Source organism: Pithys albifrons, chromosome 7 (genome assembly GCF_047495875.1).
Source record: "Pithys albifrons albifrons isolate INPA30051 chromosome 7, PitAlb_v1, whole genome shotgun sequence".
NCBI lineage: Eukaryota > Metazoa > Chordata > Aves > Passeriformes > Thamnophilidae > Pithys > Pithys albifrons.
The window spans coordinates 10,999,930-11,025,505 of record NC_092464.1 but is presented as its reverse complement, the minus strand read 5'-3'; the positions used below and the strand labels follow the sequence as shown (position 1 = coordinate 11,025,505).

The window sequence follows — 25,576 nt, the reverse complement described above, 5'->3', positions numbered from 1 at the left end:
GCATTTTCTGTTTGGAGAGTTGATTAACATCATTCCAAAACAAAGCAAAATACCTGGAACATTAAACATAAATAACGTTTTTCAGACCTGCCAAATTTTTAAGATTCCATTTACAACTTCTGTGCATATTTTACTCCTTCCATTCCAGTTTAGTACACAAAATAATTTTAAAACATTGATTTCTTTCAGGATAAAATATCTACTTTTTCCCTACAAGTTTAATTTCTAATGTAAGATGACAATCATCAGGACTTAAGAAATAGGCCTGGAATGAAACCAGAGACCATTGGCTGTTGCTTTCTGCCACAGAAAGGCTATGGGCAAGGAGGGGACTTATATACAGTATATTTTCAATATATATGTATTAGGTTATATGTTCATCACATCCTACCTGGTTTCCTCTAGGCTTTGTTGCTGAAGGTTTCAAGAATGGCAGCATCCCAAAACAGCCACTGAAAGAAATCAGAGTGGAAAATAGCTAGTAGTAAAGAAGCCAAAAAGTTGGACTTCCAAGCTGGCATGACTGCAAAGTAACACCATGTGAAAACAGACTGCTCCAGACAGGAAGAAGGGTCAGGGGGGTAGGCAGAGAAATTTGAGCTGGAGACAGTGGAAGGTGCAGTGCTCCAGTGCCCAAGCCCAGCTGACAGAAGATGCTGGCACATGGACAAGGAGAAGGAGAGCACTTACCATGGCTCAGCTTGAGGGAATGGCTATAAAGGAAAGAAAAAAGTTCAAGATGCAGGGTTTGGCCAAGTGTTAGGGTAAAAGTCAATCTCTTCAGCTTGAAAAGAAAGAGCATGCTGGGAGTAGCTCCTTTGAATTGGACATGGAGGGATAGTTAGAAATAACAAGAGGAAGCTGAGACTGGTTCATGCCAAGCATTGCAGAGTAAAAAAGGTTCCTGGATTTGAAATAAATTCAGCTGAGGAAAAAGCTCTGAGGGGAAGCGGAAGAAGCCCCATCATTTGAAATACTGTAACAGGATTAGACAAAACACTCAAAAGTGCACTGCAGGGAGCAGTCTGTTTTTGACAGGGAGCAAGACTTGGATGACCTCATAGCTTCTTTCCATCTCTCTTAAAATCACAGAATCCAAAGTCTTTCTAAGAGCCACAGCACAGCCATCTTTGAAGGATTGCCCAGTTTTGGCATGGGAGCATGGTTGGTACCACTCTGCATGCGCCAGCCCCTGCAGATTCCCAAAGCAATACTTCTTACTAGCTCTGCTGACAAACTCTCTGATTAGTGTGAAGTAATAGCAAGCTGTGCAGTATGTTTTGGAGAGTTTTCATCACCGAATGGTCCAGATCTTAAAAAGAGCATAAATAAAATTTACAGTTTCATATAAGATAGTTGGGCAGAAAGACATTGTTACTCTATTTTGCTAGCCCTTTGCTGTGCAGTGATTACAGTGCCCAGTTTTGTTCTGAAGTTAGATTCCTACTTTTCTATGGTGTTTGATTTAAAGATGAAATCTATTCAATATATTAAATTGTAGCAAGAAAAGAGATTTGGCACATACTGGTGGTGTAGCTGCATTCCCTATTAAATCCTGGTAGCCAGACTTTGAAGCACAGGCAGTTTTCTCAACTGTACAGCTCCAGTGAGAGGTTTTTTAAGAATAATTCTTAGGAACCAGTGGAAAAAAATTATGAAAAATGTACTCTCCTATACTATTCTATGTAAATATTAGAGATTCATTGCATATCATCATTTCTTATAGCTCCTCAATAGTGAAAAATTTCCTAAACACCTTCTGTGTCTCCCATCCAGTGAGAGATTTTAGTGGGAGAGAAACCCTGTGTCTGCCCTAGATTGGATCTCTCATTTATGCTTTTCCTCTCAGCTTGGCTGCAAACCACCAGAAGGTGCAAAAGTAGTTTTCATGCCCAAGGGCAGCATGTTGTCTCCCATCCACTTGATTTTCAGGCTCTTTGCCAGTCTGGCTCTATTGCCATCTTCTCCTCTGCCCTTCCCAGCAAGACTCGAAGGCAGCAGAGAGCAGTGGGAAGGCTCCGTACTCAGTGTGTAAGAGATTGTTTTCACTCTCAACAAAGAACCACTGGAGCACTGCAGAGAAACAGGACTTGCCCTTTCTGGCCCTCTGCTGCCTGGGAGCACGTTATGATTATTTGTGAATTTGGAGAAGGTTTGCTAACATTGTCCTAAGGAGGCTGTAAGGAGCCATAATTCAGAGGTGTTGTTCTTAAGGGTCTGATGGGCCCTGTGCTCTGCATTTTTAGTTTGCCTGCCAGACCAGCCTTGATAGTGATGCTGTTTACTCAAGAGGGAAGCAAAGTTTTCAATTGTGTCTACTGTCTGTGTTTGTCAGTTGAAGAATGGAAATCTCTTGGGGAAGAGTGGGAACAATTGAATTATTTTATTCTGAGGCACAGTAAAACTAATTTTAAAAAATACTGCCTAATGCCCATAATTTATTCACGGTATCTAGTTCCAGTAGAGTTAATAAGACTCTTACAGACTTAAAATTAAGTATGCACATAAAAGCTGGTAGCATCAGAATCTCATGTTTTACTTATACTTTTTGAAATCTCTTTGTGGCAAAATATCTTTTGTTAGTTTGGATTTTTTAGAGGTTTAACAGCATGTTCCCAAACAGATTATAAGCTTAGACAAAACTTTTTAGAAAGAAATCCAAGGTTTTGCGTGCTAACAGGGCCCTTGCAGAAAACCTCCAGGAAATACCGTTTGTATGTGCTGTGAAACTTGCTGGATGTGAGGTGGTGAGCAGAGTGGGAGAGGTTTAACAGAGCTGGGAACTGAGAAATTGCACCTTCTGGATCATCGTGTGCTAAAAAATCAGACAAGGTTAAATGAAATAGGTGGAGATGGGAACAAGAGGATATGCTTGTGATAATAAAAACAAGATGGGAAGAACAGATGCTGAAAGCAAAAAGGAGATTGCCAGATTTATGACTGTTGATTCATTTCCAGTAGTCAACTCCATTGACTATTGAATGTATCACTTTATTATATGTGATTTTTGCTAGGCCTGGAGTTCAGCAACACTTCATGGAGGCATGTCTTAATGATGGGAAGGTCACAAAGCCAGCAGTATCTCTGGACAGCTGGACAGTTCTGACATTTTTCCTGCCCCAGAGGATTTTTTGCTACTGTTATCCAAATAGAATTCTCTTTAAACCTATATTAAATTATATAAAGTACTTTCTGATCTTTGTTATACCATCTCTCCTAACAGTGCTTATGATTGAGTTTTTTAAATTGTCCTTTAAGATTATTTCTATTTGACAAATGTTTGTAAATAATAGGTAAGATAACTCTGTCCGTTAAAGAAGGTACCAAGTGGTTTAGATGATGACAAGTTCTGACCTGTCTGCAAATATCTGTCACAAGATTGGAGATGTCAATTGTTTGGAAAACCTTAGTTCAAGGCATTTTCTATTTCTCCACTAATCTGGATTTTACAGAACAAAGATATTATGCAAAGGCAGAAATATATAGGCCTTAGTAACTGGTTTTTGCAATATTTGATTTCATTTCAATATGCACAGGGTTATTTTTAAAACCAATTCTGAATAGTCCTAAATACCTATGATTTGGCTGCCATTCAAACAGCAACACAAGCATGGCTGATGTAGGTGTGCCCATTACAGAGTACCATCAATTTAGCCTTGCACACCCACCGTCTAGTGAAGCTCCTGTGGGCTGGGTTTCTGCTGTCCTGTATCTGTGTCCCTGGATGAACAGATGGATGTTGTAGCTCCACTGCTTTTGCTGGAAATCCAGGGCGGGGGGGGAGGGACGACTACTGCTCTTCAGCTGGTGGAAGGCTCAGCAGAAAATGTTGTAGAAAACACAGGCACTTGTGCATACCTGTAAACAACAGTGTAAAACAAGGACAGTGTAGCATTAAAGGTAAGACACAGAAGTGGCAATGAGTGCTTCAGTCTGGGAGTTTTGTGGCAGTTGAACAAATTTTGGAAGGTGGTTCCTGTTACACACCTTGCAGATCAGGCTGCAGCTTCCTAATTGTGCCTGTTCCAAGCAGTGCCCCTTGCAGGGCATTTTACATCTGTTTTGTCTCAAAATGACTTGGAGAAGCAGCCTGAAATCACTGGGTGTTTGGGTTGTATCTCACTGTTAGTGCAAGGAGCTGTTCACGTGGATGTGCAACATCTCAGGGCTTAGCCATGCCCCATCCATCAAGGTTGAGAGACTTCCCAGAACTGCAGTTAGAACATTATTCAGTATTCCTGCCTTGACCTCAACAGTCCCACCTTTTATAGAAATCTCTTGGAGCAAAGAAATAGTGGGGGAGGGGGGGAGGGGACAGACGGGAAGAAGGATAAAAAGAAGATTATCTTTTTTCATCTCTTTTATGTTTAGGGTCTGAACTTGCCAAAGCTTTGTTCTTCTCCAAAGGGACCTCTAGCTCAGGTCTCTCTGTGTCTTATCCCTCCTTTCCCAAACTGAGTACTGCAGTACTCTGGCTATAAAAAGACCTCAAAACAGTCCAAAAAAGATCTGTCATGACTGCTCCTAACTGACTGCAGTTTATGATCAGCTCAATTGGATCCAGGTCTCCTCCTATCTGCTCCTAGCTATGTCTTCTTGTCTTCTGATGTTTCATCTTTTCCTTTTACTGAGTTGGTTTTTAGGCATCTTGCATTGTTTTTTGTTTGTTTTCCTAATACCAGGAGCTGAGGGGAGGAAAGAAGTAAGAACAGGAGTTTGGACACAAGTCCAAGATTTAGCTTGGTTAAGTAGATTATGGGTAATGTTCAGGAGTGGGAAGTTTATGGTTTTCATTGTTGTTAGAACTTTTAAGTTATTTGCTTAGGATACAGGAATGCATAGATGTTACCAAATTTTCTTTGCCATCCACTGGCAGAGATTGTCAGCTATTTTGGGACTTGAAAGTCTCTTTCATTCTACCCTGCAGAGTACTTTTCTAAGGTTAAATGAGAAATTTGTTTCCAGAACATCATACCACTGAAGGAGAGATGACATTCCTGTTCATTAAGTAGGAAAATAAGTTATCTAAGAAAGGGAGAGGACCAGAAAGCCACACTCACAGAAAGGGTCTGACCTACACAAAAATAACATTTTTTCATTAAATTATTTTTCTTAATAGTAAAATGTTTATTAACCACTGCCTATTGAAAATAATTAAAAGATTGCAAGTGCAGATTTGAAGCTGAGGCAAGGTTATGAGTTATTTTGATATGATTTTAGTTCTAACTGTCAGCTACTTGTGGAATGTGGTTGCTCACTCAGCTCACATCCTTTTGTGTATGTGCCCTGGCTTTTATGATGTTCCTGTGGGAAATCAATATTTTAGATTCCTCTTGTCGTGAATAAATTTGTGCACAGAATTCCATTTACAAAAGTCTATCAAAACTAAATAAAAGGCACCAACTACTTTTGAAGAATTTATTATTTAAAAAATTGTTCACACACACATCTTTTTTCATTATTTTCCCAGCCATAAGTCTTGACTAATATTAAATACTGAGTCTGATTATGTTCCACAGGATATAAGCTTCATCTCTTCCAGAAATAACATGAAACTCTACAACCATTAACCGCTCCTTTTAGAAAGAAATGTTAATGAAAAGCAAATAAATGCAACCATGTATTATGCATATTATTTTACATGTATTTTACAGAGTTCGTTTAGTTGAAAGAGGATCTCCACATAGTTTGCCACTCATGGAGTCAGGAAAAGTAAGTACCGAAAGAAGATTTCAATGTACCTTTTATGGTAAATGTTTTCAGCAATTACCTGTTTCTGTTCATTTTTACGTGGATGTAGTGCTGGGGAAGGCGTTATCAGCTGTGCAGATGGATTTCCTTCCTTTACTTGTTAAGGTTACAACACGATGGTGGTAACTGCTGCATTACTGCTCTCTCAGAAGCTGTACCTTCCTCTTTTATGCAAAAAGAAAGTATTTCATTTCATCCCCTGCATCTCACACTTCAAACAGCCATGTGCCACAAGTGCAGGCAGTTCTGTCAGTGTAGACCCACCTGCCCTGACAACTGGTCTGACATGACCATTGCTGTACTGGTGGGCTATTGATCACCTCAGAGGGACCATCCCTGCCAGTGGCATCACTGTGGGGACAGAAGAGGGACACAAGACCAGCTCCCAGAGATAGGGGTGCTGCTCTCAGCTCTGTCCCTGGCTGCAGTGTCTGGCCATGTGCTGGTGACCAAGATCTACAGTTAAGTGTGCTCTGCCTTTGGGAGGAAGAGGTGCCATCAGTCCTGCACAGAGCCCCTGATGGATCTTGATGCAGCTTTCTGTCCATAGCTCTGCAAATTTAGGGTTTAACATCCATCTCTGTAGTGGCTGAATGCCCATTGCATGAGGTCATTAGCAGGTTTTCATTCTGGAGAGATTGCATGGTGCCTCTGGCTTTTTGTTTCAAGCCAAAGTTTCATGTGGGTGGTATTGGAGGGGGGGTTGTCTATCCCAGTATGTACTCTCAGAGAGACTGGGGCCATTTGGTAGGTGAACATTTGATTGAGAAGTTTATATTGAGGGAACAGCTTTCATAAAGAGAAGTTTTGTCACATTTCCCAGACATCTCAGAATTTATTATATCTGTGGACTATTTTAATTTTTTATGTAATAAGTCTACTTTAACTTTTAAGGATTTCCTCTAGTTTTTAGTGAAGGTTCTTTGGGGACAAAGAGTCACCATACAATTGCATAAGCTGGTACTTGCTTTTTTACTGCCTCATGTTTTCTTTCGATAGATCCTCCCAGGAGTACGTATCATTATTGCTAATCCAGAAACAAAGGGACCCTTAGGAGATTCTCATCTTGGTGAGGTGAGTCATGAGAACTTGCACTTTCTGTGCTCTGAACTACATTGCAGAGGTAAAGCTATCATCATGCATGCTAATGATTTCCTATAATACATCGTATCAAATGTCCAGTTCAGAAAATAGTGAATTCTACTGATCATTATGGTATATAAAGTGTGGAGCATAATATTTGTATCATTATTAAAATTGTATCATTATCAAAATTGTTAGTAGCACACTTGCTAAATATTAATAATATCTCAAGTTAAAAAATGAAAAAAATCGCCTTTGCTAACTGTATTTACTTGGTGCTTCACTAATTCTGGTGGAAACTTACATGAAAAGTAAGTTTATTGATTAGCCTAATTTCACCTAGATGGTTTTCTAGTGCTCTTCTCTATAATCATTGTGCTTCGTCGCACTGAAGTTATACTCATTAGCTGAGTTGAGCAAGGCTGTATGTTTTTCAAATTTATTTTGTTTTTATTAGAGTGAGAAAAAAATCTTGTTTTCAAGCATTTAAAAATCTAGTTAAGAAAATGAAGAATAGGTTTAGTCATAATTAAAACTACAATCTAATTTCAGAGTTTCTGTAAAATTTCATTAATTTGAAATCATAAAAATTGCCATGATGCCTTGAGTTTGATGAAATGAATCCTTCTCCATAGGCAAGGGTCCCTGGCTTTCACTCTTTAAAATAGTCTGTCTGTCTGGTGTTCATGGAGAACTCTCTGCTGAAGTAAATACACTGAATCAGGAGGGGGAAACTATGGAAAGAGCACTGTGGTCTATGGGTCCTTGTAAAAATAACCATAACCAAGCAGATCTCAGAGCAATCTTGGCCCTTCAAGGAGACTGAGCAGGTCTTTGTGTAACCTGGGGCCAGAGGGCTGCAAGGTGGGTGTCCCCACAGCCCTGAGTCCAGTGTCCCTTTCCCCTTGTCATGGCTCCGATCCACAATCCAACAAGCTTAGACTGGGATCTCTGTGCCTAAAACTAAGTCACTTATGAATTCAGAAACAGCGCTAAAAGATGGTATTTTCTAGTTATAACTAAAAATATTTGCATCAAGAATTTTCAGTAATGCTTCATTCTCGAAAGCTACTGTAATTAATACTAGTATAATTGCTTTTAACTTAGATATGGGTTCACAGCACTCACAACGCCAGTGGGTATTTTACCATCTATGGAGATGAATCTTTGCAATCAGATCATTTTAATTCAAGACTCAGCTTTGGAGACACACAGACCATTTGGGCTCGAACTGGCTATCTGGGGTTCCTGAGAAGAACAGAACTCACAGATGCAAATGGAGGTAAGAGTTTTCCCATCATGTAGGTGTGTGCAAATAATCCAGATTATTTTGAGGCTGACACCTCATCTCTGCCCTGCATTACCTGACTTGTTCAATCCATGAAACCTGTAGAACTGCAAAATAACCTTGGTTAAAATAATCAGAAAATAAAAGAGAGGGCAAGATTTCTCTGCTGAAACAGTTGCTTTTCCATTGCTCCACCTCAGGTGCTATAAATCTCCTCCACCAGTGACACCTTTTGGTACTTTTAATGTGCCCAGTGCTTGAAAAGTATGAAATGTGGCTAAAACTGCCATCACATGCTCTGGCAGCTGTGTCCACAGGAATATGTTTGTGCAGGTAGAAAAAGCCTGGTGGCAGTCTGAGCCCTGTCCCTACTCTGACCACCACCTCCTCTAATAATTCCTCTGTCATAAGCCTATTCACAGAAGCTGTCCATTTCTCAGATCTTCTTGTCTTTAAACCTGCAGGGCTGGTTATTGAAACATAGCACAAGTAGTATCCTGCAGGAGAAGCTATGGGGTGTTTGGGCTTCTGTCAGGAAGGCACAGTATTTTCTTGCTTGTTTTAATGAGATTGCTTGTCTTGTGTACACATGTAAGTGAACCAGTGCTGTCAAGCACACGAAGTCTGTGCTTGGAAAAACATTATTTTCCTGTAATTTTCTGCAGAGCACAAGCCACGAGCAGCAGTGGCTGAGCTGGCCAGTCGAGGCTGTTCACCAAACAGAGTTTCTAGCTGTACTTTTAGGATCAAGTCTGTCCCTTCTCTTTGAAAACACAGAGAGAAAGAAGGAATCCATTGTCTTTTTAGACAGCCTTAAAAAAGGATTAGTTTGTTCTGCATCCACCTTGGAGAAAAACAGGAATTTATGCCACTGTCTTTGAATAAATATTTGCACCTTTGTCATCTTCTAATGGGAATAATGTTTCTGCCCTTCCATCTTTCTTCTGTTTTTTGCTCTGCGTTGCAGTTCAATAGTGGAAAATGCTCATTACTTCAGAAATCACTTTGGGGTTTCAAAAATTCAAGGATATTATATTATACTTATTTTCCTTATTTCTTAATGTGAATATTTTTATAATTTAATGTACTGGAGAATAGAATCGTTAACTTTTTTTTCCCTTACAACCAGAACGCCATGATGCACTTTATGTTGTGGGTGCATTAGATGAAGCCATGGAATTACGAGGGATGAGGTACCATCCGATCGATATTGAAACCTCTGTAATTAGAGCACACAAGAGCATCACAGAATGGTAAGGATTATATAACACCGGGGCCCTTGTAAAAAGCTGGAATATCTATTATGTCTGGGTTTTTTCCTTGGATATTGCAATTGATCCAGGAAATGGTCTGTCAGGATCACCACAGGATTTATAACCCAGCTGCAAATGCATCCTTAGGATGGAAACTTTTCACAAACAGATTTAATCAGAAAGGACGGTTTTTTCTAAGATCATTCAGGATGATTTGACAGGGTGTGTATTTTGGTTTCTTTGTTGTTGTTGTTGTTTTAAGTACAAGTGAAAGATTAAACTTTTATTAGGACAGAGCCAAACAGATCTCAGGCAAGTTAGTAGCTGTATCTTGGAGTTTGAGATGTGCATTCTAAGCAGGAAAAGCAAACTGATAAGAATTCAAGCCTTAGGAGTATTGTTACTAGAAGGAGTGAGCAAGTGAACATTTCAAATAAATGAATATACTAATAAACTTTATTAGTGAACACACTGTTATTTTTGAATTGGTTATTAATAAATAAAGCAGTGATCAAATCAAGGTCACAATGGAAATTGAAGCAGTAAATCAATGAGTTAGTAATGATGTTGTCTTAATCAATGTATCATCCTCAGATGTACACAGCAGGTAATCATTTCTCGAGGCCGACATGAGAACAAATTGCTTTTCATTATTCTTGCATCAGAAAACTGAGTCAGGTAGTTGTTTTGTTTTGGTGCAAACTCAGCTCAGCTAGTCACCTTTCTACCAAAATGAACCTGTCGCAACAGCCAGAGCAATTTAGTGACGATTCGACGTGACTCTCCATTTTTCTTTTCAGTCCTGGCTGCAGAGGTGTGGTCTGGTGCAGGAAACTTAATAGTGAATGAAGCACAGCAACTGGACTGGTTTCTTTAGTAAAACACCTTGCTCTTTTCTGAAATATCTGCTACAATTATTGCAGTTAGTTGCTTGGCTGACTGTAACTGAGGTCTTGCCTTACTGCCTCCACCCTAAAGCATCATCAGTGCTGGTACAGTCTTGAACCAGCCCCCATTACACATGGAGCCAGATTCCATGCCTTCATATAAACTTCACCAATGTCATGAAATTGCCCTTGAAAATGTGCCAGATCAGTAACAGCAGTGGATGGAAAGTTTTCAGATCAAGCTGTTTAAGGACTGCCTTATTATAAGATGGGCAGAGATTCATAAATCAGTGTGTTCAGCAGTACCTGTTTGTCAGAGATTTGTGTCCCCTACATTTATAAGCTCATGGGCAGTGAGTAAAATAGCCATATCACAATGCAGAAATGTCATTATGAGTTTCAGTACCCAAAAATGCTTAAATTATGTTCCTGTTTTCAAGATGCTGAGAGCACTTTGAGCATCCTTATTGTTCCATGATCATGGTAGTCCTGAGTGGGATAGTGACAACTAAAAATGGGCTGGGGGTAAGCTGGATCAACCAGAGAAAAAAAAGTCACTGTCTTTCGTCAAGAAGGTGGAAGTATGTGCAAATAATTCTCAGTGCCTTAACTCTTCCCAGTAGTTGAATAATAATGTACAAGATGCATAAACGAGAGTTCAGAAAACACTCTGTATTTTTGCCTTCCTTTGCCCAAAGGCCAGTATTTAAAGTCTTAAGGGTTGTTTTTTCCTCAAAAACAGAGGTTGATAATGAGTTAGATGTGTTTCTGATGTGGTCCCTGCAGAAAAGGAGACACAGTAGTTCAGAGGGACAACATCTGGTTTGCTCACAGTTTCCAACCTCTTCCTAAGCAATGCTCTGCCTAACAGCTCTCTCAAGACACCACCATGGAGTTTTCATTCATAGATTTCATGTCCTGATTGTCCTTCTCTTCTATCACATAACTTCTTTCATCTTCTCTTAGAGACCTTTCTCTTGTCTTTGTGAAAAATCCCTTGACAAAATAATAGCCAGCTAAATATTTCTTTTTATATATCATTTGTATATGCCTTTCTGTGGTCAGGAGACCATTGTAGGAGGCCATTGTTGCTTCACTTTAAAGAATAATCAATGATTTAACTGCATCCATTCCTATTGCAAACAAAAGGTACTGGGTATGTCCAGCTGATAGATTGTAAAAACAGCCTCCAAGAAACACATGCTCATTTTGTAACATTTGACACTCTTGAGGAAAGCAGTGGCTTGTTGACTGACATGTCACAGGGCTGGGCAACTTCTGTCATTGAGGATCAGATCTAAAATGTCATTTAAAATTACTCTTCTCTCTTAAGGAATTTTAGCACAAAATCAACAGTCTCTGACTCTGGACCTCCTTTGTCTTAATAGAAGCAAAAGAGTGTCAGAGTCTGTTTTGATTATAATTTACACCTACACCAGGCATTTTTGAAAGTGTTTTTAATTCCACAGAGTATCTTGAAAACTAATGTGCATGTTTTAATTAAAGCACACTGTTGACTCATTGAAACATCGAAGTCTCAAAAGAGCAGCAAACTAGATTCCTGAAATTTGCTGCAAAGTGGTTTTCTCTCTCTGGATAATGACAAATAGGTAAAGCTACACAAGATGTTTGGAGAAGAAAACAATTAGGACCTTTTTTCTCTGCAGATGTTTCAACAATTGCCTTGTTTTTCCTGAAGCATTTGGTGACATGGAAGCAGCAGGCAGAACAATTCTCAGCTCAGTTCATTGACTGTTTTGCTTATTTTGGGTGTGACTCCAGAATTTCTAGAGAAATGGCAGCCTTTCTGGGTCCCTAGATTTTTTGTTTGATATTTATTTATTTATCCATAAGGGATACATGCTGGCCAGTGTATCTTCATCTCAACCAGTGAGAACATAAGGGGCAATATTTCCATTTACTTACAGTGGTCACCAGTGAATTAGAATCATGACATATGAAGTGAGTTTTAAATTAAATTGAAACCCTCTTGGGAGTGTCCATGGCTGTGGGACATAATAGAAGCTTCATGAAGGTTTTGGGAATCAGTCTTCTGAATTCAGACAAACTAACTCCTTCTAAGCCATGTTTTAGGGAGCTGCTCCCAAATCTTGCTATTAATTGCATTCCCAAGTAATTTGCTTTCTCAAGTAATAAGCTAGCCGTAGTTCTAAGACAGGGTTTCAAATGCTAACTTGCATTTTAATAAAACCTTTCCAGGCTTTTTTGTTAAATATATCTACTACTAATTTAGATATTTGTACAGCAATCCATAAAAAATTCCAGTATCTCTCTGGAGATGGTCACCTGTGCAGACTGATACTTTGCTTTGTTAATATTCAGCATCAATCAAAACTTACTAGAATGTCAATGAAAACATAATTACAAATGAAAAATTATTTCACAGCAGTACTAATTCAGAAGGGGCCTGCTCAGCCTTGCTTTGTCTGCTCATTAGTTTTCCAGATCAATAAGCACATAAGAATTCAATCAAATACTACTTTGGCATGATCTGAAAATTAATTTTTTTTTTAAAGTTAAGTACTTTTCCCCTAAAATGCATTCTGTCAAACATCAGCATAGAGCACATTTTCACAGCTAAATTTTGGGCAAAGTAAGATGTGTTTCCACATTACAAGGATTTTCAGAATTGCCTTGATAGACTAAAGCAGTGCACTTCTCTCTCAATCAAGCATTGACCTTGGGGCAAGTAGCTCTTTTTGAAGATGGCTTATATACATAATATATTCTGACTTTCAGATGCTTATGCTCAAGACAGTTCTGGGAAGTTATCCCCTGATTTTATAAGGAAAAGAAGAGCAAAGTGCAGGGCTTGATGTATGACTTACATGTGTAGAATATTAGTATTTATTCTGTGAAATAAGTTAGAGGAAGAAATAATCATTGTCTGTGTCTTAAAGACAGGCAAGGAAGAATGAGTTTGCTCTTTATGGCTGAGCTGTGCTAACCTCCTGTGAGATGACAGAGGCTTTGGAGACACTGGAGATGTTGGGAGGAGGATGCAGGAAGCATATACCAGATGTTGATACCCTCCCAGCCTCCATGTTTGGAACGATAAACGCATTATCCTCAGCCAGAAAAGGTTCCCAGTAGCAGAACCCAAAATTGACCTGCTTCAGCCCAAAGGCTTAACCACAATTCTGGGGTCTTACATAGTTCTTTTAGCAAAGAGGAGACACTGGTGATAATAGTGTTTCCTTGACCATCTCGACTGTTAATCAAGAATGTAAGAACTCCTGTCCCCTTAAACCCAGCAGAAATAAACCAGCCAAAATAAAACAGATGGAGACACAGCTTATTTTTGCAGAAACCAATTGGTCCAGAAGAATTGGAGCTTTTTTGTGCTGCACTCTGCCTTGCCTGGACAGCAGCCAGCTCAGTCCAGAAGGCTTGTAGCTGTGTTTGCTGAGCACGGTGCAAGGAGGATGCTCCTGCCCTGGCCGCCCAAGGACCCCTCTGTTGCCTGCACTCTGCCATGTCCCTTCCCAGGGCTCCACACCCCTTCACCAGGCAGCGATTATCCCATAGATCTTTCAGCTCAGACTATGCTCCTGCTGTTCTTTTTGGTCCCTTCTCTTTTAACCTCCTTGGCTTTTCTGGGCTGCTGTTCAAAAAACCCCAGGGAAGGCACCTCAACACGCACATCACTCTATGAACACAGCAGAGCTGCAGCAGTTCTCTGGCTTCAGAGGGAACTGCATGTTTTTTAACTACCTCCTTATAGGATGGGCAAGTTTCTCTAAGGTTTAGCCCAATACTTAATAGTGCAGCAGTATTAAAGTGAGAGCTCATGGGACTGTTCTGCCTTTGCCTGCAGCGTGTTCTCTCTTCTTTCTTATACTTTGTGCTGAGCACACAGAAGGAGCCCAAGGACTTGAAACCAATGGTAACCAAGGTGCAAAAAAAAGGGTAAAAATTAAATGGGTAAAAAAATTCCCACCACTAATATTATTTTTTCTTTCATTCCAGTGCGGTGTTTACCTGGACAAATTTATTGGTTGTTGTAGTTGAGCTGGATGGATCAGAGCAAGAAGCTTTGGACCTGGTTCCTTTGGTCACCAACGTGGTCCTGGAGGAACACTATCTGATTGTAGGGGTGGTGGTGGTTGTGGACATTGGTGTAATTCCTATCAACTCCCGTGGAGAGAAACAACGTATGCACCTACGAGATGGATTTTTGGCAGACCAGCTAGATCCCATCTATGTGGCCTACAACATGTAGTCTTGTACCTTAAAGCTTCCATGGACTTTACTATAGATGTATAAAATTTTTTTGTGTCCACTAAAAAAGTGTGCAGATAAGATGCTGACACTCATCAGAATGGAACTGTTTCTATTACGATTTTTCAAAGCAGTCACGATTGGCAGGAAATAAAATGTGAAATGTTTTCTTTTACCACTAAATTTTAGAAAAGAAGGACTATGGGGTAAGGCCCTTCAGTGTGTCGGAAAAGCCCATTTTAAACTTCTTTTTTTTTGCTTATTGGACAATACTGCTTTTTTGAGTAAATGTGGCTTTGTATTTTACATTAAGTAAGCTGAAGTAGATTTTTTTTTATTCTGCCCTCCAAATGGATTCTTTTAAAACAATTTGCATACTAATACAAATAATTGTTTCCTTCATTTGTTTTAATATGTCATAAGAAGCTGATGAATACAGATCCGTTACTAACTTAAGCCATTTTAGGTCCCACGTCTTAGAAAACTATGTAGTGGTACGAGGAGAATACCCAAAGTAGCACCTTTCAATTAGAAATCTTGCAGCTTTCTGTCAGAGATGCTGAATGCCCAAAGGCCAAAGAGCCTTTGCTGTTAGCATTAGAATGGAAGAAATTTATAAATAAGGTGTATTTCGGCAATGAGCTTGCAAATATCTTTGTACTAAACTAAAAAGATAAAATAAGTTAACTACTTCTTCTGTAATTATGTACAAAACGTTTAATTTATTTTGATCTCTTTAGAAGTATAAAAGAGAAAAAACATTCAAGAATATTAAACTCTTGAAATGTTTGCTAATATAAAAACAAAGTGTTGTATTATCTTGAGTGGATAGTATCACATCAAATATATATATATGAAATATAAATTCACTAATGACAAAAGATTTTAAAGTTTAAAATGCAGTACTTGTCACTTGCATGGTGTCTCCCACTGTAGATAATCAAATGTTACTCACAAATTTTTTGGAAAAAAAAAAAAAAGCAATCCTGGATTGCTAAGTATCCCTGTCAAAAAGAATCCTCTAGATACCAGCAAGTGGAATTATTGCTGCCTTTAAGGCAGTGACTGAATTTAAGACTAAAAATGCACTACAATAATTTTCTTTTCTTTGCCATGGAGGCAACAATAAATATTCGTGCTGGCATGTGCATACACTTGTTAGACTTAGAAAAGGCAGGTTGAGGAATAGCACTGTTGTCTAGCTGCAGAACTTTGTTGCACAATTTTTTTCATTGTTTTAGTTGGTGTTTTTATTGCTATAAGGAAAAGTTTCGGGGTTATTTGCACAGAGTTATCAATTTGCCTCTCAGCTAGGACATGTAGCTCAGTGGCCAACGCATCCAGTTTACATTTGCAGGAAACGATTGTTTCGATGGTCTTTAATTTATTCCTTAACAGAGAGGAACGTACAGTCACTACAACCAATCTGACACAAATCGTGCATCTGCTAACTAGTCCCTAAACACATTCAAACATCAGAGGATCCGATCTGCCTGTTGAAAGAAAGGAGGAGTCCCGTGGTCTGCAGCCTGAGGCCATCACGGGAGAAGAGTAGGAAAACGTGCATCACAGCTGCCTTCATTTTACTACCTTTGGATAAAAGAGAGGTTTGATTCCCCAGTTCTGTTGTCTTCCCCTGCGCCCCGTGCCCGTTTTTTAAAACTTTTCCCTTCCTTCATGTGGTTGTAACTGAATTGACCTGTTTGTGATCAAGAGTGGGATTTACCAGCTGCAGTCCAAGAATGCTTTTCTTATTGTCCCAAATGACGTTCATGTGCTGGCTCTCATTACCGGATATGCATGACTAAGATTGTTGCAGGGCAAATGTAATCATGTTTATATCACGTTTAAGAGAGTCTCAATGCTGGGTGTTAAAAATCTTTTTAAAAGGTAGGGACATTTTAGTCTGCATGTACAGTACAGAGCATCTCGCCACGTCAGACACATTTTCTTTCAGACCATCCTTTCCGCCCTCACTGTCCTGTGAATAGCCCTATTCATGCTCTGCAGACCAATCCCATACTTTGTCAAATTCATTTTCTGCTCCCTGAAAAGAATAAAAATCTGTTCTTAATGGCAAGTTGTTGTAAGGTTTCAGACAAGATGTTGATTGATTACAAACATAATTGCAGTGTGTGAACTAACTTGTGAAGTCCTGCTATCGCTGATCTCAGTACTGCAAAACAAATCTTGTTGTCGTTCAAAGCTTCACTTTAACCTTCACGAAGTCAACTTTGCATTTGTAGAGAATAAAAGAACTGCAATGCAGTTGTGAAACGCAGTTAATAACAGCTCTCTTCTGCAACCTGTCATCTGTGGTTGTTAAATCCTGAGTTAAGAGAAATGATAAACTGAGTTTCTGGTTTTGTTGTGCAAGCAAAAGGAAGGAAACATTTAAGCACCATCAGACTGAGCAATAAAGAAGGATTATTCTGTATTAGAAACTGTACTGTAGATAAACCATTCATGAGAATGTATAAAATGTTTGTCTTGTGACCTTGTGCTTTTGGAGTCAGACAAAACCATGTAATCAACTCGATGCACATGCACAAAAAGAGAGGGTACACAATGAACATTTAAACACAAAACTAATCAAACAGGAGCAGATTCCTCATGGTGCTTGTTTATTATATATATTTAATCCTGCTTGACACTTTACCCAAGGGAAGACTGTCCCTTTTATCAGTTGAATGTTAGCAGCGTTATTTCATAGAGTGTGGTGACTGGTTAGAGAAATTCATGTAACTCAGCCAATCACAGATTCAAACAAAAATTTTTATGTGCAAAGGACAGCAACCTTCTTGTATGTTAAACCACCAGTACGCTTTGTACATCTGTGATAACGCCTGTTTTATATTCAAATGAACAAATAAAAGCTTTTATTTTTGTTGCTCTGAAAATATCAGTTTCTTAATTAGTCATCTAAAATGGAGCTTCCGAGAGCTGTGGATGCTCAGTGGAGGAACATGGAGAGCTATACTGTAATTTTATTTTGTTTACCTCTCTTGTTGCATAATTTATTAGTACAAATCATTATACTTTTAACAATGTTTAAATACTGGTGTGGGCATTTATTGCTGAAAGACTTTCATATGGCAACAAATGTTTTTTGTGAAATGTTTTTTTAATTCTTTTTAATATATATTCAAATATACTGTTCACATTTTTGCTGAAAGTGTAAAGATTATTGTAAGCTTGGTAACATTTTGTGAGAAGCAATAACAAGCATTAGTACTGTAAAACTCCTCAAATTTGTCACTTATCACTTTTGTTGCAAGGTCTTTCTACGGACATGCTGCTACTCAGGTGCCTAAGTAAGTTACTGATCCAGGTGTTGCAGCTCTGCTGGAGCTTCCTGCCAGTGGAAATATATGGGTTAGTGCTTGGTCACACAGGTGGGGCTGGAACCTCCCCATCGATTCAGAAGCCTTGAGAGACCAGATGATACCTTTTGGAAATGTGAGCTGCCAGTTTTCATTGGCCTTTTCCAAAAGTGCCTTGATTTCAGAGCTGAATTCCCAGCCTCCAGTCAGCAGGGTCCCCAGAGAAGAGGTTTGGTCCCAGCTCTGATTTTCCAAATGTTCTTTCAAAGGTTGACGTTATGAGTCCCCGTGTCTTTGGAGGCCTTTCTGAGAATTTCAGGGTATAAAATTCTGTCTCTGATGACTCAGATTTCAGGTTGCTCACCACAAGAGGCAGGTGCAGGTTTGTGGACCCACAATTTCCCTGAGCAGAGAGTGCAACACAAAAATAGTGGAAAGAAGAGAGCAAGTTAGGAGTGGCAGAAGGAAGAGGATTGTAGAACAGCAAGTAGTTCCTGATTCAATTTTACTAATAATTTCGTTTTAAAAAATGTTTTTAATGTTTTATGGCAATTGGATTAGGGTGTTTAAAAGATCAAAATATTTCAAGTCAACATTTTAAAAACATTTTTGGCAAACAGGGGCTATAACAAAAGCTGATGGGGAATCTCAACAAAAAAAAAAAGAAGGGTTAAAACAATCATGCACAGTAAGAACAGTATAATTTATTCATTATAAGGTAAGAACTGGGAAAAAGCTCGGTAAAAGACCATAGAGCTTTCCCTTTCTGTTTTTCAACACAAAAATTTGCTTTATGCACCATTGCTGTCAAGGCAGGGAAGGAAGGTCACACACAGGGATCAACGACAAATTCTCACCAGTCACCTTATGAACAGTCACAGGAGAACCAAGTTTGGGGCCGCAACTTGGATGGGCAGCGTGAGGAGAGGTAAAGCCTAGAAAAATCATCCCAAAGGGAATGGACCCCACTCTCCCCAGGGTAAGAGGCAGCCCTGATGTTGAATTTTTTGTTTCTTTGTTTTATTAGAGGAACTTTCTGCTTTAAAACTGAGATTTAAAGAGGAAAAAAAGCAACTGGATTCTGCATTCTGGAAGTAGAAATTAATTACTTTGGTTAGGGATAAAATATAAAAGTTCAGCTTGAGTTATTTTTGATATCTGGATTGCTTAATTCAACAGCCCACCTTCCCAAAAGCTCTCACCTTAATTTAGGGTTCTCCTTATCATATTTTTCCTGTTTTCTTTTGAGGGCCATCATGTTAAAGCTGATCCAAAAACTCTCTCAAGTCTTGCCTCTTTTGTGCTTCACCTCACTCAGGTCAGCAGCTTTGAATCAGCAGCTCCACTTTCCTACACAGCAGAGCAGCATCAGCCCATCTCTGCACCTTCTGGCACGTGTCTTGACTGGGAACTGTGTGGTATTTCAGTTAAGCCACAGGTTCACTAAGCAGGTCATGCTGCATCATGCCAGGCAAAGTCAGTACCAGGAGTGCTCTTCTTTCTGATCTGCATAAACAAGATTTCCCCAAAGCCAAGGCAGTATTGTATTCTCTATGATCCACACAGGAAAAAGAAAGCCAAAGTCTTTTCCCCAGGCATCCCACAACACATCTAATAATAATTTCAAAATGTTCTACAGCAATGGCCAGTTGATGGGCAGGTCCTAGAGGCACAAAGCTGATCTTGTCTTAATTTCATGCTGTGGTAGATTGATGCTTATAGACACATGGAGGGGAATGAAGCTGGTGGAAGCTCCACAACAGGAAATGACTTCCACGTGTGACTGACAGCATGTGGAAAAGGTTTAGAGATACCAGGAGAGGCACTGAGAGAAGAGCTGGACTGAACCACCAGGCTACAGACACCAATTGAGGAAGCCATAAACAAAGGGCAGGTTTAGGAAGAGCATTTGGTGTAGAAGGACAAGAAGACTGGGAAAGAGAAGACTTTGCATGCAGAGGTAAGGGACAAGCAGTTAAGACCATATAACCCCTTGGCATCAGGCACCCAATTTTAGGGGTCTACATTTTAGTTTTCTCACTTAGGTGAGTGCATTTCAAATCCGGAAGCTCCAGTTGCTGGGATACACAGTCTGTCTGCTTTCAGCCCCAGATCGAGTATGGAGGCTGGGATGAACAACACTTGTTGAATTCAGCCAAGGCCTTTGGGATAAGACCCAAGAGAGGAAATGTATGGAGGTAGGAGGACAGACATATGCACAACAAGGGCAGAGTTTATCCCAGCCCAAATGGTTCAATAAACTAAAAAAAACCAGCCAGGTCTGTATCAGGGAAAAGGCAGGACTGAAGCAGGGAAGTCCTGGGAGAAGATGAGGGTGAGAAGAGCAGCCATAGGCAAAAAGAAAATAATATTTCCATGAAGCCAGGTCAGGAGGGGAGTATGGCACAGCACAGGCAGTATTCATAGAGCAGAGAGAGAAAAGAATTTGAGCCAATAACTGCCCAAAGGAAATTAGTGGCTGAGGAGATACAAAGGAATTAAACTTTCCATTGCAGACATACGTATTCATCAGCATTTCTAGAATGACTCACTCGAACATTTGGGTTCAGATACTTCCCTGAAATCCTCAGAAGGATTTTTTTTTTACATGCCCTCCTCTCTCCCCACCTCGTAGCTGCATACTGGGATGAGATGCACACTCAGGGCAGCTGCAGGGTGTCTGCCATGCACACCCCTGTGTGGCTCTGCTGCAGCCACAGTGGCTCAGCCCAAGGTGGCTGCTCCACGGGGCAGGGATAGAGATGCACAGCCTGAAGATGCCCGTGTGCTGCAGGGGACGGCACTGGACACCCATCATGGAAACCCACAGCTCACCCTGTCAGTCCAGAGTGTGGAGTCAGCAAAAACTGAATGGAGAGTGTTTAGATTCTCCCCTTCCCTTCTCTTGCAGCTCTTTGGTTAGCAAAGAGAAAGGAAAAGCAAATGAAATGTAGTCTCAGTTATATTTTCCTTCAAAGGATGGAAGTATTTTTTTCATTTGGAGCACAGGATTTTAACAGAACAAGATGATTTTAACTGCTGTTTAAAGCCATAATAAAATTACTATTATAGATCACTCAATTATGAATTTTTTTAACAAAACCCAGATTTTCTTAAATGAAGACTTTCATTAAGAGGCTCCATTTTAAGTGTATCACCTGACAGGGCAGTAGCCTCGCTGCCCGAATGGTGCCACTGCATTTTGCTGTGCCTGCATGCAGGCACAGGCACTGTCACAACTACCAGCACAATAAAGCCAGTGCATCTGCAGGAAAGAGACAAAGTCAGGATGCAAGCTGTCAGTCTAGGACATGGCAAAGTCCAATTTGGATTTGGAAATGCTGAACCACAGGAAGAAGAAGAAGAATAATTAGAAGACATGTTGAGAACATTTTCTCACTGTAGATCTGCACTTCAAGTCACCCCCTTAAAACAAAACCGAGTCCACACTTGACTTTTATTTTGAATCATGGAATCTGTTGAGTTGGAAAAGACCTCTGAGATCATCAAGTCCAACCCTTTATATGGATTGGCTCTATCTCTAAGGAAGAGCATCAAATGGAGAGCATTTTCATTATGGTCCTTAAAGACCAACAGGTGTTACCTGGCTTCCTAAATGTGCCTGTGTGGTTCCCATTAGGAATTATACAGGCATCTTGGAGTGGTTTCTGAAGTTTGACACAATTAGTTCTGTTCATTTCACAGGGAAATCAGACTGGAGAAGCACCCAGTGGGGACGAGTGAGGCAACCAGCCCCATTTTGCAGCACATGATCTTTGAGACTGGAGGGATGCGATCATGAAATGAACTTCAGTTCCATAAATGTAAGAAATTTGGCTGAACTTTCCCGCAGGGTCATGTTCACTGTGCAACAATCCTCTGGAGAACTTCCCCTGCCCTTTCTGAGTGCCTTTGCAAAGAAGCATTCGTGCTCTGAACACAGGATCAAACAGCTGAACCATGGATCAAAATGGTGCTAAGACCAAAAAAAAGTAGAAGAAAAAGAAAGTCAAAGTAAAAAAAAAGTCCCTCCCCTAACCCCAATCCCACAGTTACTCCTTTCAATACAGTTCTGCACTTCTTTTCTCCAGTACCCCTATAGAGACATCATGTTAATAGGAATTAAAGAGCTGGCTCCTGTAGAAGGTGCTCAGCAATGTCCCACTCAAGCTGAGACCCCAGGGAATGAGTTTCTCAATCAAAGTTCAGCCTTTTTTTCTTTTCAAATGAGGGTTGTTGTGGGACATGGGACTCTAGACACTGCTTTGCTGCACCAAATAGTGATGGCAGTAGCTGGGAGAGATGGCAACACTCCCTTTGCCCAGGTAGGTCCAGAGCAGGATCAAGATTAGGTGAAAAACCAGGAAATTCTGAACAAGCTGTTAAGAGAAACCCATAAATAGGTCCTATCTCTTCAGCTGATTCTTTACAGAGAGTGTACCTCCAGGAGCCTTGGGCTAAAAGAGAAGAATTCTGGGCATGGGTGTCATACCAGGGCAGAAGGGCAGCAGGCTGGGCTGTGTCAGGCAACATAGGAGCTCAGGAGCCTCTGGCTGTGAACTCCCAACTTCTGTCTCTGCAGAGGTCCTTCCTGGGGCAATTAATGCTTATTACTGTCTGTAGCTTTCTCTAAGGCTTTGTCTGAGGCTCCTGCACCAGGACAAGCCTGAGGGGGATCAGAGCTTTCTCACTTGGTGCAGCACTTCAGGACAGATCCAGTCCCTGTAGCAGGGACCAGCAGTGTGAGCTGCCTCCTGCTCCATTTCCCAGCCTCAAAATCCCAGTGCCACCCCCACTGTCTATCAGTAAAGAAACTTCAAGTTTTGGGGGCACTTCTTGCAATTGCAGCATTGCACCCATCCAAATATGGCACAGAGCCAGCAGGAATGCTGCTGGTGGGAAGGGCTCAGCAGTCCTGGGTTCTGTCTCAGCATCCAGCACCAATTCCCAAGATCTTGGCTCCCTGCCACAGCAGCCACTGGCACTGGGGAGCCCAGGGATACAATGCTGCTGGCTCCAGAGTCAGTGGGAAAACAGAATTGCAAGTGCATGACTGACTTGCACATCTTGCCTTTCTTTGGGGGAAGACTAAAAGGCTTTCCAGCACTCGTGATCTTTACAGACTTGTGAAAAGACAAGGAAAGGCTCTGTCACTCAGTCAAGTGATGTGTCAGCCAAAGAAATTCTCTCTCCAGCACATAAGCCACGCATGGCAGAGTTTCTGGCCGTGCTTTTCCTTTGGGAAGGAGGCAGTGTTGCTGGCAGGGCTGAGCTGCAGGGCAGGCAGCAGAGGACATCCCTGCCTGTGCCCTGGGGTTTGGATGCCTCATTCCACCCCCTTCTAAGAGCACAGCCAACCCACACAGGTCTTACAGTCCCAATCAGTCAAGGCAGGGGAGGGGTGGCCCATGCCAGGCAAAACCCTCTTTCCTGGTTACAGGGGCTTTGAGGGCTGCAAAGCCCCAATTATCTTTTGGTTTTAATGCAGCCATTTTTCACCTCAATTACTCTGTTACAAGGGACAAAAGCACATTCCTGTGGCCAAGCGTGGTGGGATAATGGCTCAGCACCGGTCTGGCACAGAGCTGGCTCCTACACGCTCTTTCCGTGGAAGAATGAGGAGAGGCAGAGCAGCAGGCAGGGCCCTGAGCCACCTGCAGTGGCTGCTGCAAATGATACCTATCCTGTTAACGTGGTAGTTGAAAATGAAAGTGCTCTGGCTTTATTAGTAAATATTATTTCCTGCTCTAGAATTCCTTCTCCAAACACTGGTCCAGGCATTTTATGTAACCAGATTCACAGTGTCTTCTGATGCAGAACTTGGTTTATTTTTAGGTACCTCTCCAGGGTAAATCCTATTTCCATTGAAGCTTCATGCCAGCTTAGCTTTCATTCCAGGGAGTTAACAGTAACTGGCCGGTGGCTTCGTAAACAAACACATCACTCTGCCTTGGCATTTCTTCTGTATTATCTTCACTTATCAGTCCCCTTCTATGTACAAATTATCTACAAAGCAGACGCTGCACTTAATTTCAAGTTCTACCTTGCTGTTTGCCATTCCTAAAGGCATCTTTCTGTACTTTAGCAGTGGTGCCAGGGTTATGGAACTCAAGAGGTCCCAGGGCAAGAACAGACATGGGGAGCAGAAGGAACAATTTAATTTTCTCTTGGTTCTCTTTCTGATTTTACAGCTTTGAACCTTTAGCAACTAACATTTCTTTTTTAAAGGGTATTACTTGGAGCCCATCATACCTTTGAGCCTTTTGACATCTGAAAATAGGTTTTAAAAAGATAAAATATAGAGTTTGGAAGTCTAAGACAGTTGGTTTTTCTTTCCTTTTACGTTACCTATAAACACATCCCACTTTAAACCAAAAATACTCTAGTATTCTCACAAATAGATAGATCTTTCTGCTTGCAATTGCATTTCCTTAACATGAAAGAATGCAAGAAGGGCTTTTCTAGTTTTGATACCTCCTCACAATTTGATCTATGAAAGCATTTGGAAAGCCATATGCACAGATCACATATGTACTCTCACTCAGGGAAGCTAAAGTTGACTGGGTAGCCCTTAACTACCAGTAACAAATTTCACATGTTTGGCCATTTAAGATTTGGAAAGGCAAACAAGCCATGAGCTGGGCAGCTCACTCCACCTAAAGGAAGCAGGAGGCAGAAACAATGGCTCCTCCTTATTAAAGTAATAGCCAGAGTTAAAATAATAATTTTTAAAAAAATCTAATAATAACAACAGGAAAAGACAACAGTAAGAATTTTAAGTGTTTAAGACTTATGCTTTAGGAGTGCTGTCTGCAGAGGTGAAGCTGCAGGAACTCAGAGAAATCAACACTGGAGCTGAGATTTCTCATGGAAGAAAACTTGTATATTTGGGGCAGTGCAAGGACAATTTTCCTCCTCTGCTTTGTCAGCCAGCAATGACAGGGCCCAGTGTGGGACATGGGATGGAGTATGACATGTCACAGACAATCCCTGCTATGACTGCCTTGGCATGTCCAAAGCATTTAAACTGTTTGATCTTGATGCTGGCCCTACTGGTGTCACTTGAACTGGCAAATGTGTGTGGGGAGGGGTGTGAGGGAGCATTTCCACTGAGGATTTCTGTCACTGGGGTGCAGGTGAGCAATGATATGCTTGGAGGGTGACCTCAGGCATCAAAAGGGGGAGCTGCTCTGGGAAGGAAGCTCAAGGCAGACACTACTTATTCCTGATCCTGCCTTGCTGGCTGACATAATTCACTATGCTGGTTATTAGTTAAATGCTATTAATTAAATATTATTATTTAATTAATTAAATGTTAGCATTTGATTGAGTTTCATCAAGATGAATGAATAAAATTTGGCCCATGTAAGAACAGAAAAGTTCGTATAGTAAAATCATAAAAGAGACTTTGAGGGATCTTTGGGGACTCATAGATCTTGCCAGATCTTCATTCCCATAGGGAAATTCTTAAATTACCCCAGTGAAACCAGCTCTTACCCTCCTGCAGTCCCTTCTGCAGCCCCAAAGTCCCAGTGGGGCTCCTGGATAACCCACCCTGCCCATGGCTCACCTCTAGATGGCTCTTTCTCTTGGTGTGGCTGTGGGATGTTGCTCCATGGGCAGCAGCATCAGGATGGGCCCTCGGCTCACTCAGGCATCTCACTGGCACCAAGTCCTGCCTTTGCAAATAAGTGAGAGGCTGTGCTGCTCAGGACTGCCTTGGCAAGAGAACCCCTGCTGCCACTCAGC

General features: G+C 40.8%; 1 protein-coding gene and 1 long non-coding RNA gene across 6 annotated transcripts in view; one reads left to right on the top strand and one right to left on the bottom strand.

Annotated features, from left to right (window-relative positions):
• Positions 1–17,402, top strand: part of DIP2C (disco interacting protein 2 homolog C) — a 304,530-nt gene extending 287,128 nt beyond the window's left edge. For all 5 annotated transcript variants that reach the window (XM_071559895.1, XM_071559893.1, XM_071559892.1 and 2 more), the window contains 5 exons: positions 5,655–5,712; positions 6,751–6,825; positions 7,942–8,116; positions 9,252–9,375; positions 14,253–17,402. In XM_071559895.1, coding sequence (XP_071415996.1) covers positions 5,655–5,712; positions 6,751–6,825; positions 7,942–8,116; positions 9,252–9,375; positions 14,253–14,505 — 685 coding nt within the window. In that variant the 3' untranslated portion in view covers positions 14,506–17,402. The remainder of the gene's footprint in view (positions 1–5,654; positions 5,713–6,750; positions 6,826–7,941; positions 8,117–9,251; positions 9,376–14,252) is intronic.
• Positions 16,839–25,570, bottom strand: LOC139673939 (uncharacterized). Its single transcript, XR_011698241.1, has 3 exons — positions 25,398–25,570; positions 19,030–19,333; positions 16,839–18,230 (listed from the first exon to the last, which is right to left on the bottom strand). It is a non-coding gene; the product is annotated as an uncharacterized lncRNA (long non-coding RNA).
• Between the last annotated feature and the right edge of the window lie 6 nt (positions 25,571–25,576).